The sequence below is a fragment of the Chiloscyllium plagiosum genome, chromosome 1, assembly GCF_004010195.1.
Source record: "Chiloscyllium plagiosum isolate BGI_BamShark_2017 chromosome 1, ASM401019v2, whole genome shotgun sequence".
In the NCBI taxonomy this organism is placed as follows: Eukaryota; Metazoa; Chordata; class Chondrichthyes; order Orectolobiformes; family Hemiscylliidae; genus Chiloscyllium; species Chiloscyllium plagiosum.
In genome coordinates, this window is record NC_057710.1 from 100,230,911 (window position 1) to 100,243,494 (window position 12,584).

Below are 12,584 nucleotides of genomic sequence, written 5' to 3' on the forward strand. Positions count from 1 at the left end.
TCACAAAGAAAATGAAAATTCTCATCATTTAATCAAGATTTGAGCTTTCCTAAAACAATTTTTTGTTGTTAGCTGGAAGAGATTTGCAAGAATATCATTTCATAATGATAAACCACTGCTTTTAACATCAGTTTGATATAAAAGATGGGTAATCAGGTAGCAAGCTTCTATCCATGCATTTAATTATTTATGGAAGACATCTCTATAATGTAACAGCAATTTCTGATACCTAGCAGCTTTTTATCCTTGGACACTGACAGCTTATTATAGTGCTTAAAGAAATTTACATAAACACTATTGAATACTGTACCCTTTTAACATCTGCTTTTTAGCAGTAAGTAAAATATGAAAAGGTTACTTTAAAATGAGAATTGCATTCACAAAGCAGCGATTAATTAGTGTTCTCCAGCCCTGCTTATTAGCAGAATCAATGGTGTTGCAGTTTAATCAAGGAGAAATAACTCTCTGACGCTTGTGTTGATTTTTGCATTAATCCTTTGAGTATATTGTTTCTTTTCAAACATTTTGCATTAAAATTATAGGTGAGAGTTTCTGAGTGACCTGAATATTGTAATCTATTATTAAATATTGACATCAATACATGGATGGCATGGTGGCACAGTCGTCAGCACTGCTGCCTCAGTACCAGGGACCCAGGTTTGATTCCACCTTCGTGTGACTGTCTGTGTGGAGTTTGCACATTTTCTCCGTGTCTGCGTGGGTTTCCTCTGGGTGGTCCTGGTTTGTTCCACAGTCCAAAACTGCCCATAGTGTCCAGGGATGTGCAGGCTGGGTGGGTTAGGCAAGGGAAATGCAGGGTTGCAGGGGTAGGGTAGAGGGATGGTCTGGGTGGGATGCTGTTCAGAGGGTGAAAGTGGACTCCATGGGCCATGTAGTCTGCTTCCACACTGAGGGATTCTATGAGATATGGATTGTTCATTCACTGGAAAAGAATTTTGCCCTGACACTCTTTTGAGATTAGTAGAATGTGAAACAGTTGGATCCTTCTAAAGGCAGGTAATTCAATCCAGCAGATTACTGTTTAAAATAAAACGTTTGTCACAGTAATTTTTTTAATGGAATCGCCAACAGTTTAGGGTATGCCTCAGTGTTTCAAGAGTTTGACCACATAACTTATAATTGGAATGCTTACTTGTTTGTCCTGTGCCTTTGTTGATTGAACTTTATTCATTATCAGATGGAATACAAGATACAATCACTGTGCCTAGATCCATCAAACTTGAGTTAAGCAAAATATCTTAACCACTAAGCCGGTTTTAAATTGTCCTTCCTTTCAAGTATTACAAGGAGATATACAAACCATATCATTGTGTGTATATCTGTTAATCATGTACATATATTATAGAAATATAAACAGCTTTAGAAATAAGCAGATATGTAGTGGATGCACTGTAATGCAGAAAAACATAAGAGCAAAATAAAGAAAACGTATAAACTGGTTAGATATTTTGTGATGCTGTTACCTTGGCTTTCTGGAATGCATCAAACTACTCAATCTTGCATAGTGTTCCAATCCTTGACCTCAGCAATGAATTATACAAGGATAAAATCATCTTGTTTCAAGGTTATAATGAAATGCTCTTTGAACGCATCCTGTTACTCAATAATAGCAGCTTCACATTGATTCAGAATTCTTAGTGAACAGTCAATGCTGCAGCGTATGCTTTCTTTCCTCACTTGCAAATTAAATCATTTTTTCCTCAATTTTGCATGTTGCACAAAGTGTAAAAAATGTTGAAAAAACATAGCAGATCAGTTTGCATCAGCAGGAGAAAATATTTATTGAGTCTACATGTGAACATAAAGAAAAAGGAATGTCTGAAAATAAAAAATGAAATGCACTGAATGCTAGAAATTTGAAATAAAAGCTGAACATTCTGGCAATTCTGACTGTATTTGCATAAAGAGAAACTGTTAATATTTCAGGTGAATCACCTTTTGACAGAACTCCTCTGTTTTGCTGACTGCACCGTCATGAAGATGGCCAGTTCATTTCAATAACACTGGCAGCTGAGCCACACAAGACCAGTGCAAAAGGGGAAAGGCTAGTTAAAAGTTAGAATGCAGCCTTTACAAACTCACAAATGACTGACGACTGCAAAGGTAAACTGGCAGCTGAGCAGTTGGTGGGTTGAAAACCAAGTAGCACTGGTGAATATTTTGTGATTTTTATGCCACATTTGAAGAACATCTGCCACTGGAGAATATGGCTGAGTCATCAAAAGAAAGAAACAGGCCTATGGCTAGCTGGCAGATGGGTAAGAAAATTGAGATCAACCTGCATGTTCTTCTGGATGAACTGAGACAATGGACAAAAAACCCAGAAGAAAACATGTGGTGTGTTGTGTGGAGGGTGATGGCCATGGAGCTGAATGCCAATTGTCTCCCCTTACCAAAACTACAGATCACTTGTGGGAAAAATGTTTATTGACCTGACGAGGCAATATATGAGCTCCTCGCGCTCTATGTTCTTCCTTGTGTTGTAAGGCAACAGAGTGTGAAAGCAGGCTGCATGACCCTTCAACCCTTTAGTGGTGTTTCTCCTACACACGAACAGTAGGAGCAGTCTTCATCATATGTACTAATCCATTCCCGTATCTTTTTATTCTTTTTCATTTCAACTGTCTATCTAATCTTTTCTTACGTGTTGACATGGTTTTCAGTCATTACCACTGATAATTTATTCCATACCTTGATGTTCCTCCTTTAGGGAAAAAAAAATTCTTCTTTCTGTCAAAGCTATTTTGCATTCAATCTGATATGCATGTCTACTTTACTTAGATTCTTCAAGCATGGAACATAGTATGTTTCTATTTAGGTAGCACCCCGCCATCCCACATTGTAATTTTAAATAGCTGGAAATATTATCAGTACTGAATGCTGTTTGTATTCTTCTCTATACAACAAACGTCTTCCTCTCTCACCTCTGAAGTTTCTTTCTAGCTAAATTCCCTTTATAAAGATGTTGTTCTTACTCTGTATTCACCACACTCCTTTACCAACTCACTCCATGATGAGTTGTCCTTTGTTCTATGTGCTTCTGGTTAGGCTCATCCATTATTGTCATAAACAAAGAAGCATCTTTTGGTGCTTTTTCCTCATAATGAGGGCAGACATAGAGAGGGCAGTGGTCTCAATTCTACAGGCAATCAGAGAGACTTGAAATGACACTCTTCACAGCTCTGTTAATCAGTTGTGAAAGAAGCACTTTCTGTCAGTCACAACAGCTATTCTCTACGCAATTGATAACTTAATAATTCCACCCTAGCAATGCCATGAACCCTCATTTTAATTTAGGTGATAAGCTATCTGAGAATTCTAGATTGAGTGGGAGGTTGCCTATTCATTAAGAGTTAAATTGTACTAACTGTAGCATAGAAAATCAATGAAAATGGCTACTATCTTAATCTGCAAACCTAAAAATTCGTTTGAACCAATTACAATCCAAAGAAATGGCAGTTATATCCTTTAACCGATTTAGCTGCTTAACTCATGATTGTCATGATACCCTGAGCATATTTATTGCTACTATGAGAATCATCCTTTATTTTCCTTGTTCAAAATTTAAGGTACTCTGTACTGATCCATATGAATCTTTCTAGTGCCATCTTTTTCTGTCCGTCTGATTTGCAGTGAAATGCATTTGCATTATTGTAAATGGTAAGGCTGACTGTGGTGATAATACAAATGGTGTCAATTGAGTTATATGTGCAAATTATGCTCCATTGGCTTATGCCATACCAGTTGTTTCTTATCATAATGACCCTCTTCAAATTCATTCCAGACAGGATCTGTAGAAAGTATCTTAACTTTGTTTTGCTGCATGAAATGTTGAAAGGCCTTTTTTTAAAAAAAATGCATATTGAGTGCAGCTGCAAAAGTTTACTGAAAGTTCATGCAAATTTTATAACTCAGTTTATGTCATCACCTGATAAGACTTCTGCACAATCTGCTTGAAATCCAGTGTATGAGAACATTAATATGCTTGCTTTCAGCTTGAAGCATTAAGATTTTTGAATTAGACTTCATGCTGCCAAATTGCAAGGCTCTGATGCAGTTCCTCCTCCTTGTTTGCTTCAGGGTGAGCTCTACCTTTGAGATGTATTTGCTGTCAGAGCGTGTCTTCTCCTTTGGAACTGACAATGTTGAAATTTTAAAAGACTGGACCCGGGCAATATCCAAGGTGAAAAATAACTTTGAAATACATTTTATATGTTGATGGTGCCCAAGGCTTTTTAGATATCGTGGGAATTTACCTTTTTGTTCATGTGTCCAGTGATTTTGTATGTTATTGCCATAATCCAAATGCTTCTGTCTCTGTCAATGTCTTTAAAATGATATAGTAAAGTACCAAGTCTATACATAATAAAAAAGGACATCCATTGATTTCTGAGAGTTTTATTTAAAACTAAATTGAATTGAGCCTTTGGCAGTAATGCTATAATCTATGTAATAAAGTTTATTAACTAGAATGAAGTAAAACTGTATGACAACCTGCCTTTTCTAACTGGATTTTATTTGTAACCCAGTAATGTAATAGTAAGAGCATCAGTCACAATTCACAAACCACAAACTTTGAGCCCCAGGGTCTCCTGACATTTTAATCTGCTGCCTCAGTTGTGATGGGGGGACATCAGTTAACAATTACCTGGAGCACTGTGCAATGATTGAATTTTCTACAAAGGAAAGCTGGGAAGAACAGTGAATCCATTTCTGCATAGCTATTCACAGCTTGCCCCCTAATGACAATTAATTGGCATGTTTTGTTGCCTTTAGAGATTGCTGGCCGTATCACTGGACAAATATTGATGTACAAGTATATGTATGACTGTCCACTACCCAGTGCAGTAAGTCCATTAAAGTAATGGTCACAAATGTCACCTGACCATATTAAGTATATATTGGCTGATTTGTCAAAGGTACTTTTTAGGTTGAATTAGCAGAATATATTATACCACCTAATATGATATGAAATTCATAACATCATAGCTGGTACACAGGTTTCAAACAGGTACTTGCGACCTGGTGGGAAACGCGTGTTGGGGTCCATTAGCGGCAAACAGGATAAGGTATTTATTTTAAAGAATATATTCCAAAGTGAATCTGATATTCAATGACTCAAGAGGAACAATTTCACAGGAAAGAAGTGTGTAGAATTACAGACTGGCTACAGAAAGAAGCCATTCAGCACACTGAGTCCATGTCAGCTCTCTCCAAAAACAGCACTGTAGTCCCAGTCCCTTGATTTTGCCCATTCACCTACAAATCTTTTCTGTTCATGAGCTTACCGATTCCATTCTGAAAGCCATGTTCAAAGTAATGTCCACCAAATTCTCAAGCTCTTTATTTGAAGTCCGATGACATGTTGCATTAAAAAAACACATTCTTCATTGTTCTTTTGCCAATCATTTTCAATCACTAGCCTCATTGTTCAGATATTTGGTTACATTCCTACTGCTTCTTTAAATCTGGCCACTTATTTTTACCTGTTACAATTTCACCTGCCAGATTAGATTCCATTTTACTTCAGACAGACCTATTCCACATCTCAAAGCTATCTATAGAAAAATCAAGATAATTTTAGTTATAACATCTGCAGAATGGAATTTGGAAGAGAGCAGAATAGCAATTCTTATTGTTTAAAGACACATTTTGACTTCCATATTCAATGTATAAAAGTATTTTTCTTATAAATGTGAGGTCGGTCAACTAAATTATGTCTATGGAGTAAATAATACGTAATTGTATTTTAGTTTTATTTTTGCTGAAATGCTATTGACCACCACAATTCTCCAGCTTTATGATTGGCTTGTGTTTTCTAGTTTCTTGTACCTGCAGTGGCAGAAATCCTGTTGAAGAGAGACTATGAACTTATTGGTCGGCTGTACTACAAGGATGTGCACAACCTAGAACACTGGAAAGCGGGCTGGTTTGCATTAGAAAAATCACAACTCTGCTTCTGTCCTGAGCAGGGACAGATAGTTGAAGAGGATTCTGTCCATTTAAAGAGGCTCCAAGAACTTAGTAAGACTTCAATATTTCATTTACTACAACACAGAGAGAGGCTTCTCAGCCTGTTGTTCGCATTGACTCCTTCGCTGGAATTTTGTTTTATATGCACTCATGGGATGGGGGCATCACTGGCTGGCCAGCTGTTATTGCCCTTTCCTAGTTGCCCTTGAAAATGGTAATGATGAGCCACTGTCTTGAACCACTACAGTCTGAGTGCTATAGGTAAAATCACAAGGCCATTAGGGAGGGAATTCCAGGATTTTGACCCGAAAACAGTGATGTATTTCCAAGTCAGGATGATGAGTGAATTGGAGGGGAACTTACATCGTCCTTTGAGGTCATAGTAGTTGAGAGTTCAGAAGGTGCTGTCTAATATGCCTTGATGAATGTTTCCAATACATGGTGTAGATGTTGCACTCTGCTTACAATGTGCATTGGTGGTGGAGGGAGGTAATGTTTGTGGATGTGATGCCAATTAAGTGTTTTGTCCTGGATGGTTTTTGAGTGCTATTGGAGTTGTACTCATCCAGGCAAGCGAGGAGTATTTGATCAAACAATCATTTGTTCACAGCCACAATGCCTAATGCTCAGAGGTATCAGGTGTGAAAAGTTACGTTGCAGCAGTGGTGGTGAAAAGCAGGGTTCATCTCTCGGGTAGTGAGAAGGTGGCCAAATCAAAGGCAGGCAATTCTCAGCATCCATCCCCCATTTTCATCCATGCCATCGATTTGAGGACTGCCACCTGCCATTTGGTAGATTCCATTCTGCCAGTCAGCAAAGCAGCCAGTTTTCTGAATATGGGGTGAAGAGCCCCTTAATTGGTTGTTAGTTAACCATTTTAGCACCTCGGCTGATGAGAGTTTTGAATGGCCTTCCCATCGCGACATAGGTTCCTCTGGTGGGAAGACAGTAAGTATCTCCCCAATGCCGATCCACCCAATTATTTTTCCTTCTTGCTACTTTTTGGGAATATTCTGCTTTTTAAAATTAATTATTGGTGGTGAAGTGCCTTCATGAATCATTACAGTCCACATGGTGTAACCACACCCACATAGCAGAGTTATTCACTTGGTGCCATTGCATTATTTTTTCTCTATAGTCCTGGAAATGGTTTCTTTTCAAATATGCATCCTTGACTATCTTTGGAATGTGAATCTACTTCCACCACAATTTCGGGCAATGCATTTAAAATAAAAGACTCTCTGCATTTAAAACAAAAGCTCCTTATGTCTTCTCTATTTCTTTCACTATTTGTCTTATATCTGTGATGTCTGGTAACCAAGCCTCCTGTCAGTGGTAACAGATTTTCCTTGTTTACTGTACCAAAACCTCTTCATAATATTGAGCACATCTATGAAATCTCCATTTAGTCTTTTTTGTTCTGAGGAAAACAATCTCACTTTCTCCAAGTTCTTCACATAGTTTGTTTTCAGGTTCTTAAAATATTGTGAATAGACTTTCAATTTTAGAAATGGGCATTACAATTTGCCATCTAACAAACTCTCCTATTAAACACTGTTATCTTTAATAGGGTAAATGATTTCTAATTATAACTAATGTTTTTGGGAAAGAATCTTTTAACATTTAGTTTTAAGATGCTGTAAATGATCATGTCAGAATAATGCATAACAGAATGAACATTCTTTTGTGAACCAAAAATATAGACCACATTCAGTCTTTACAGTGATCATTATGATCCTACAGTTGACATACTCTAGTTGCCTTTTCATTCTCCCTGGGGATAGCAAGAAGGGAAAATAATTGGGTAATTTGGTCCTGGACAAAGTATCGATCCCTTCTTGCTGCTTCAGAACATTCAGTGTTGGCTGAGAAGGTCCATGGGTGACCTTCTGAACTCGCCACCACTTGGATTGCCTGCCACAAGAGAAATGGGAAACAAACTATCCTGCTGAGCTAGGGAATGGGCCAGTGTGGACAGTGAGGGGGTCAACAGGTTGTGTGTTAAAAATTACTCTCCTCTGACTTCTAACACCCTGCATGGGAAAATTATTTAACTTTCCACCATCGGTTCCCTTGAAGACTAAGCCTCCAGCAGCAACCTCTGAGAGTTAAAAATCGCTGGCCTTTTATTGACCAGCAGGTCAAGGTGAGCAGGGACTTCAGTTTACCAAGAAACTCACCATTCAACTCATAAGCTGATTGGCCCACTATTCACTGAGCTTCCTCCTTCGTGGGAACACTGAATCTATTTACCACTGAATTTGCCTGGCTCCACATTTCCTCTGCAAAATGGACATTCTCAGTCTATGTTTCAGCTTTGAATCAAAATATATATTTTGAAATGTTTGACTTCAAAATGAACATGTTTTGGAAATCAATTTCATTATCATAACAGAAATTGAGTTCAGTTGAGAGGTTCTGAATTGTTAGTGGACATTATCACTGACCTTGAGCTGCTTAGTGAATATATAATTGGTAGCTGAAAGGTGAAAGGTAGACTGAGCAGTCATACTCATTAGACAGTTGATGAATATTAACATAGCTTCATATCAGATGATTTCTAAACATGAATAAATGCACTTTTCTTTTGCTTTCATGCCAGGACTTGGTTTTCTTCAAATAAGAAAAGTAGAATTTGTATTTATATTGCACCTTCCCCTCCCTCAAGATTCTCAAAGCTGAAAACAGCTCATAAATGAATTTTGAAATTTAATCCTTATTATTCGGTAAGTAAACATTGACAATTTTCACACATGATCTCTCAACCAATAAGATAACAACAAGTCACTCTGTTTTGGCAATGTAAGTGAAATAATAACTGTAACAACCAAGAGTCAGTCTTGATTATCTGCTACAAGGCATGGAGTGGCCTTTGGCCTTACAGTTCTGGAGAAGGTGCTATCACAAAGACAAATTTGACATTGATGGGTTAAGTTTGAATGAGTGAATGTATCTATCTTTTATCCATTGCTTCAGGGACAACACAAACTCTAAGTTCACCTACAGGAGTTTCCCTCAACTCATTCCTTGGATGAAAGGCTAATCTTATAAGGGAAGGATGAACAGGTTGGCTTTATATCCATTGGAGTTTAGAAGAATGAGAGGTGATCATATGAACATACAGGATTCTGTGGGAACTTGATAGTTGGATAGAGGATGTCATTTCAGAAAAATAGTTCTTTTTAAGGTAGAGATGAGAATTGATTTCTCTCAAAGGGTCATCAGGATATGGAATTCTTTTTGTCAGAAGGTAATGGAGGCTGGGCCTATAAATTTATTCAAGGCTGAGTTAGATTTTTTTTTATTGGCAACAGAGTTTAAAGAATCACGGAATATAGATAGGAAAGTGGAGCTAAGACCACAAACAGATCAGCCATGGATAAACTGAAAGATGGAGCAGACTGAGAGGGCCTACTGGCCTATTCCTGCTCCTAACCCTATATTCTTTCTCTTGATATCTGGATAATGCACAATGTTAAGTCATTCTGGTCCAGTTATAACTTGGTTTGTATTTACCAGGATCCATTCTCTACAATGTTAAGGACATACCTTCCTCTTGCTGCCCCAATCAGCCTGGGACCAACCTTTAATGCAGAAAGTCCAAATGCACTTATACTTACAGCATCGCTGTTTTGTGCTCAAAGTGTTGTCTTTTATCTGCTCCACTGTTTGATGAAGAATCAATTATAGAGGTGATAATTGCAGTAATTATTTTGTTAGTTACATGATCCAAGAATGATTTCTTTCTCACAAATAGTAATCAACACTTGGAATAGATATCCTAATTTTGTCATTTAAGTTGGTTGTTATGCTATAGAGGTAGGGTGTACTCTTCTTCACTGAATGCTTATCTGCCATTAATCTTAGATTTCTTAAATGCTTGTGCTGTTGATAAGCATTGACTTAGCAGAGTACAGTTCCTTAAGGACTTCACTATTTCTATGTAGTGACTCTTCTTTCTGGATGGGCTAATACAATGAATGTCAACAATCAGTCTGACTACCAGAGTGTTATTATGGCTGAGGCTGAGAAGAGTTGCATTTGTAGGGTGTGTGCCTACATGCATTTCTAGCCGAGGTTAACATTTAATGATTTGGAATGGACACCATCAACTGTCATCCTTGACTCGGTGGGTAACATAGGTATCACTTTACCAGCCTCACTTCAGAACTATGACCAAAAGTATTTAAACCACTAGTAGATCTGGGTTTGAGTCTCACCTCAGGAGATGATGGTCATAAAAGGTTGCCTCATAAAAGGACTGTTGCGGTGCAACAGTAATGTCCTTCCCTCTGGGTTAGGAGGTCTGGGTTCAAGTCTCACCATCCTTGGGAGTGTGTCATAACAAGTCCAAATGGGTTGTTTGAAAATAATCCATACTGCTGGAATGCTGCAGTGCTGTCTTTTAGAGACATAGAAACATAGAAAATAGATGCAGGAGTAGATCATCCGGCCCTTCGAGCCTGCACCACCATTCAATTCCATCATGACTGATCATGCAATCTCAGTATCCCACATCCACTTTCACTTCATATCTCTCGATCTCTCGAACTGCAAAGGTCACGTTCAGCTCCCTCTTGAATATATCTAACGAACTGGCCCCAGCAGCTTCAGTTGGTAGAGAATTCCAGAGGTTCACAACTCTGAGTGAAGGAATTCTTCCTCATCTCAGTCCTGAATGGCTTACCCCTTATTCTTAGACTGTGGGCCCAAGCACTAAACAGAGGCTCATCTGTATCCTCAAGTGAACAGAAGAGATTAGAAGGTCATAATGCAGAGAGGAGCAGGGATGTGTTAACCAGTTTTTATCTGCCCATCAACATCACAAAAACCAAATATCTGATCATATGATGCATTGAAGTCTCTGGGAGCTGTTGTGCACAGTTTAGCTGCCACACTTCTTGTGTGACAATATAAAGCACTTTCAAATGTTCTGAAGTTGTAAGTAAAAGGTATTTCTTCCTTTGATTTTGTTTATTCAGCAATGCTAGCATCCCTATGGTTGCAACTAATAAAGGTAACTGTAAATTTGACCTGGAATCTTCACTGGGGAATCCCTCAAATTGATTGATTTTGGTTGATAAGGGTATCAAGGGATATGGAGCAAAAATGGATGAATGGTGTTTGGTCCCAGATCAGCCGTGATCCCACTGAATAGAAGAAGAGGCCTGAGGAGCGAACTGACCTACTCCTGTTTGAATTGACTTGCTGCACAAAGAGGGGTGTTTACTTACTGGTTTTATTCAAGGTTTTCAATAAATATGTCTAATTTTCAATTGTTCCTCTCATTCTGCTCACAGCTGTCAGCACAGAGATTGAGAAACCCAGTGAGAAGAGAGATGTCTTATTGCTGGTAGAAAAAGGAAGGTAGAGAATTAGTTTAAATTATCTTTATTCCAGGTACATCTGTGAGATCTTTTGCATGCATGAAATATCCAAAAATTTATAAATATGCTGTGTTGCTGTAGGACATTTTTATTATCAATTTTAATGTAAAATGACAAGGCTGGGACAGAATTAAGGGCCTCTGGATAATCAGTTGTATTATTTTCAAATGTTTTAGTGTTTTAAAAAAAAGCCCATTATTTTAGGAAATTGCAAATGATCATGTTTTAAAAATAAATTTATGAAATCCATTTACAACCAACACTTTATAATTGCTTTGGTATTCAGTTAATACCTATTCATATTTTAGTGTTCTGTGGCTGATATTAATCCTTGAGCTCCTGTATTCTGGGAGTAACACATTAAGACTGTCAAATCCCTTCATTTAGATTACTGCCTTGATGTACCTAGATACATTGTTAATTTATGCTGACTATTTTTCTTCATTAATCAGTTGTTAATTATTCTATGACATATTTGCAATTGGGAACAGGGTTTCAGTTTCAGGTGTAATCCAAGAGGAGCAAGTTGCACCAAAATGCACAATGTTTTTCAGGCTTTTAAAAAATCCAATCAAAAAAAAATATATATAAGACCAGCTATTAAAGCTATTTGCAGTGTTTTAATAATCTGGTTATTCACAAGTAATAGATTAGAGACTAAATAAAACTGTTCATTCTTGTGATAAATCCACTTACAGCTGTATTAATGCAGTTGCACCGGGTTATGATTCAAGGTTGAAAAAAGTGTGCATTTTAAAAAATGTATTCATTTGTGGGGTGTGAGAGTCACTGGATGGCCAATATTTATTGTCCATCCCTAGAGAAGGTGGTGGTGAGCTGCCTCCATGAACTGCTGCAATCCACCTGCTGTGGGTTGACCCACAATGCCATTAGGGAGGGAATTCCAGTGCATATGAAAATGCTGTCTGACTCTGTGTTCATATATGTAGAAAGGAGTTTGGCAGCAACTTCAGCAAAAGGTAAAAACTGAAAATAAAACAAGAAGATGCCTTCCTGGCATCCTGGCCAGTATTTATCTCTCAGTCAATGTCACAAAAATAGCTTCTCTGGTCATGTTATATGTTGTTTGTGGTACCTTGCTGCCTTCCCCCTTTTCTCAAGTTGCTACTTCAACTCTTTTTTTTATATCTGAACATAAAATCAAATAGGATATTCAAATTGGCTTTTGAAACCTTGAGTGGT

General features: G+C 37.8%; 1 protein-coding gene across 7 annotated transcripts in view; it reads left to right on the forward strand.

The window, feature by feature from the left end:
* arap2 (ArfGAP with RhoGAP domain, ankyrin repeat and PH domain 2) overlaps positions 1 to 12,584 on the forward strand; it is a 304,016-nt gene that overhangs the window by 203,880 nt on the left and 87,552 nt on the right. For all 7 annotated transcript variants that reach the window (XM_043693442.1, XM_043693425.1, XM_043693434.1 and 4 more), the window contains 3 exons: positions 4,102 to 4,204; positions 5,844 to 6,045; positions 11,295 to 11,361. In XM_043693442.1, coding sequence (XP_043549377.1) covers positions 4,102 to 4,204; positions 5,844 to 6,045; positions 11,295 to 11,361 — 372 coding nt within the window. The remainder of the gene's footprint in view (positions 1 to 4,101; positions 4,205 to 5,843; positions 6,046 to 11,294; positions 11,362 to 12,584) is intronic.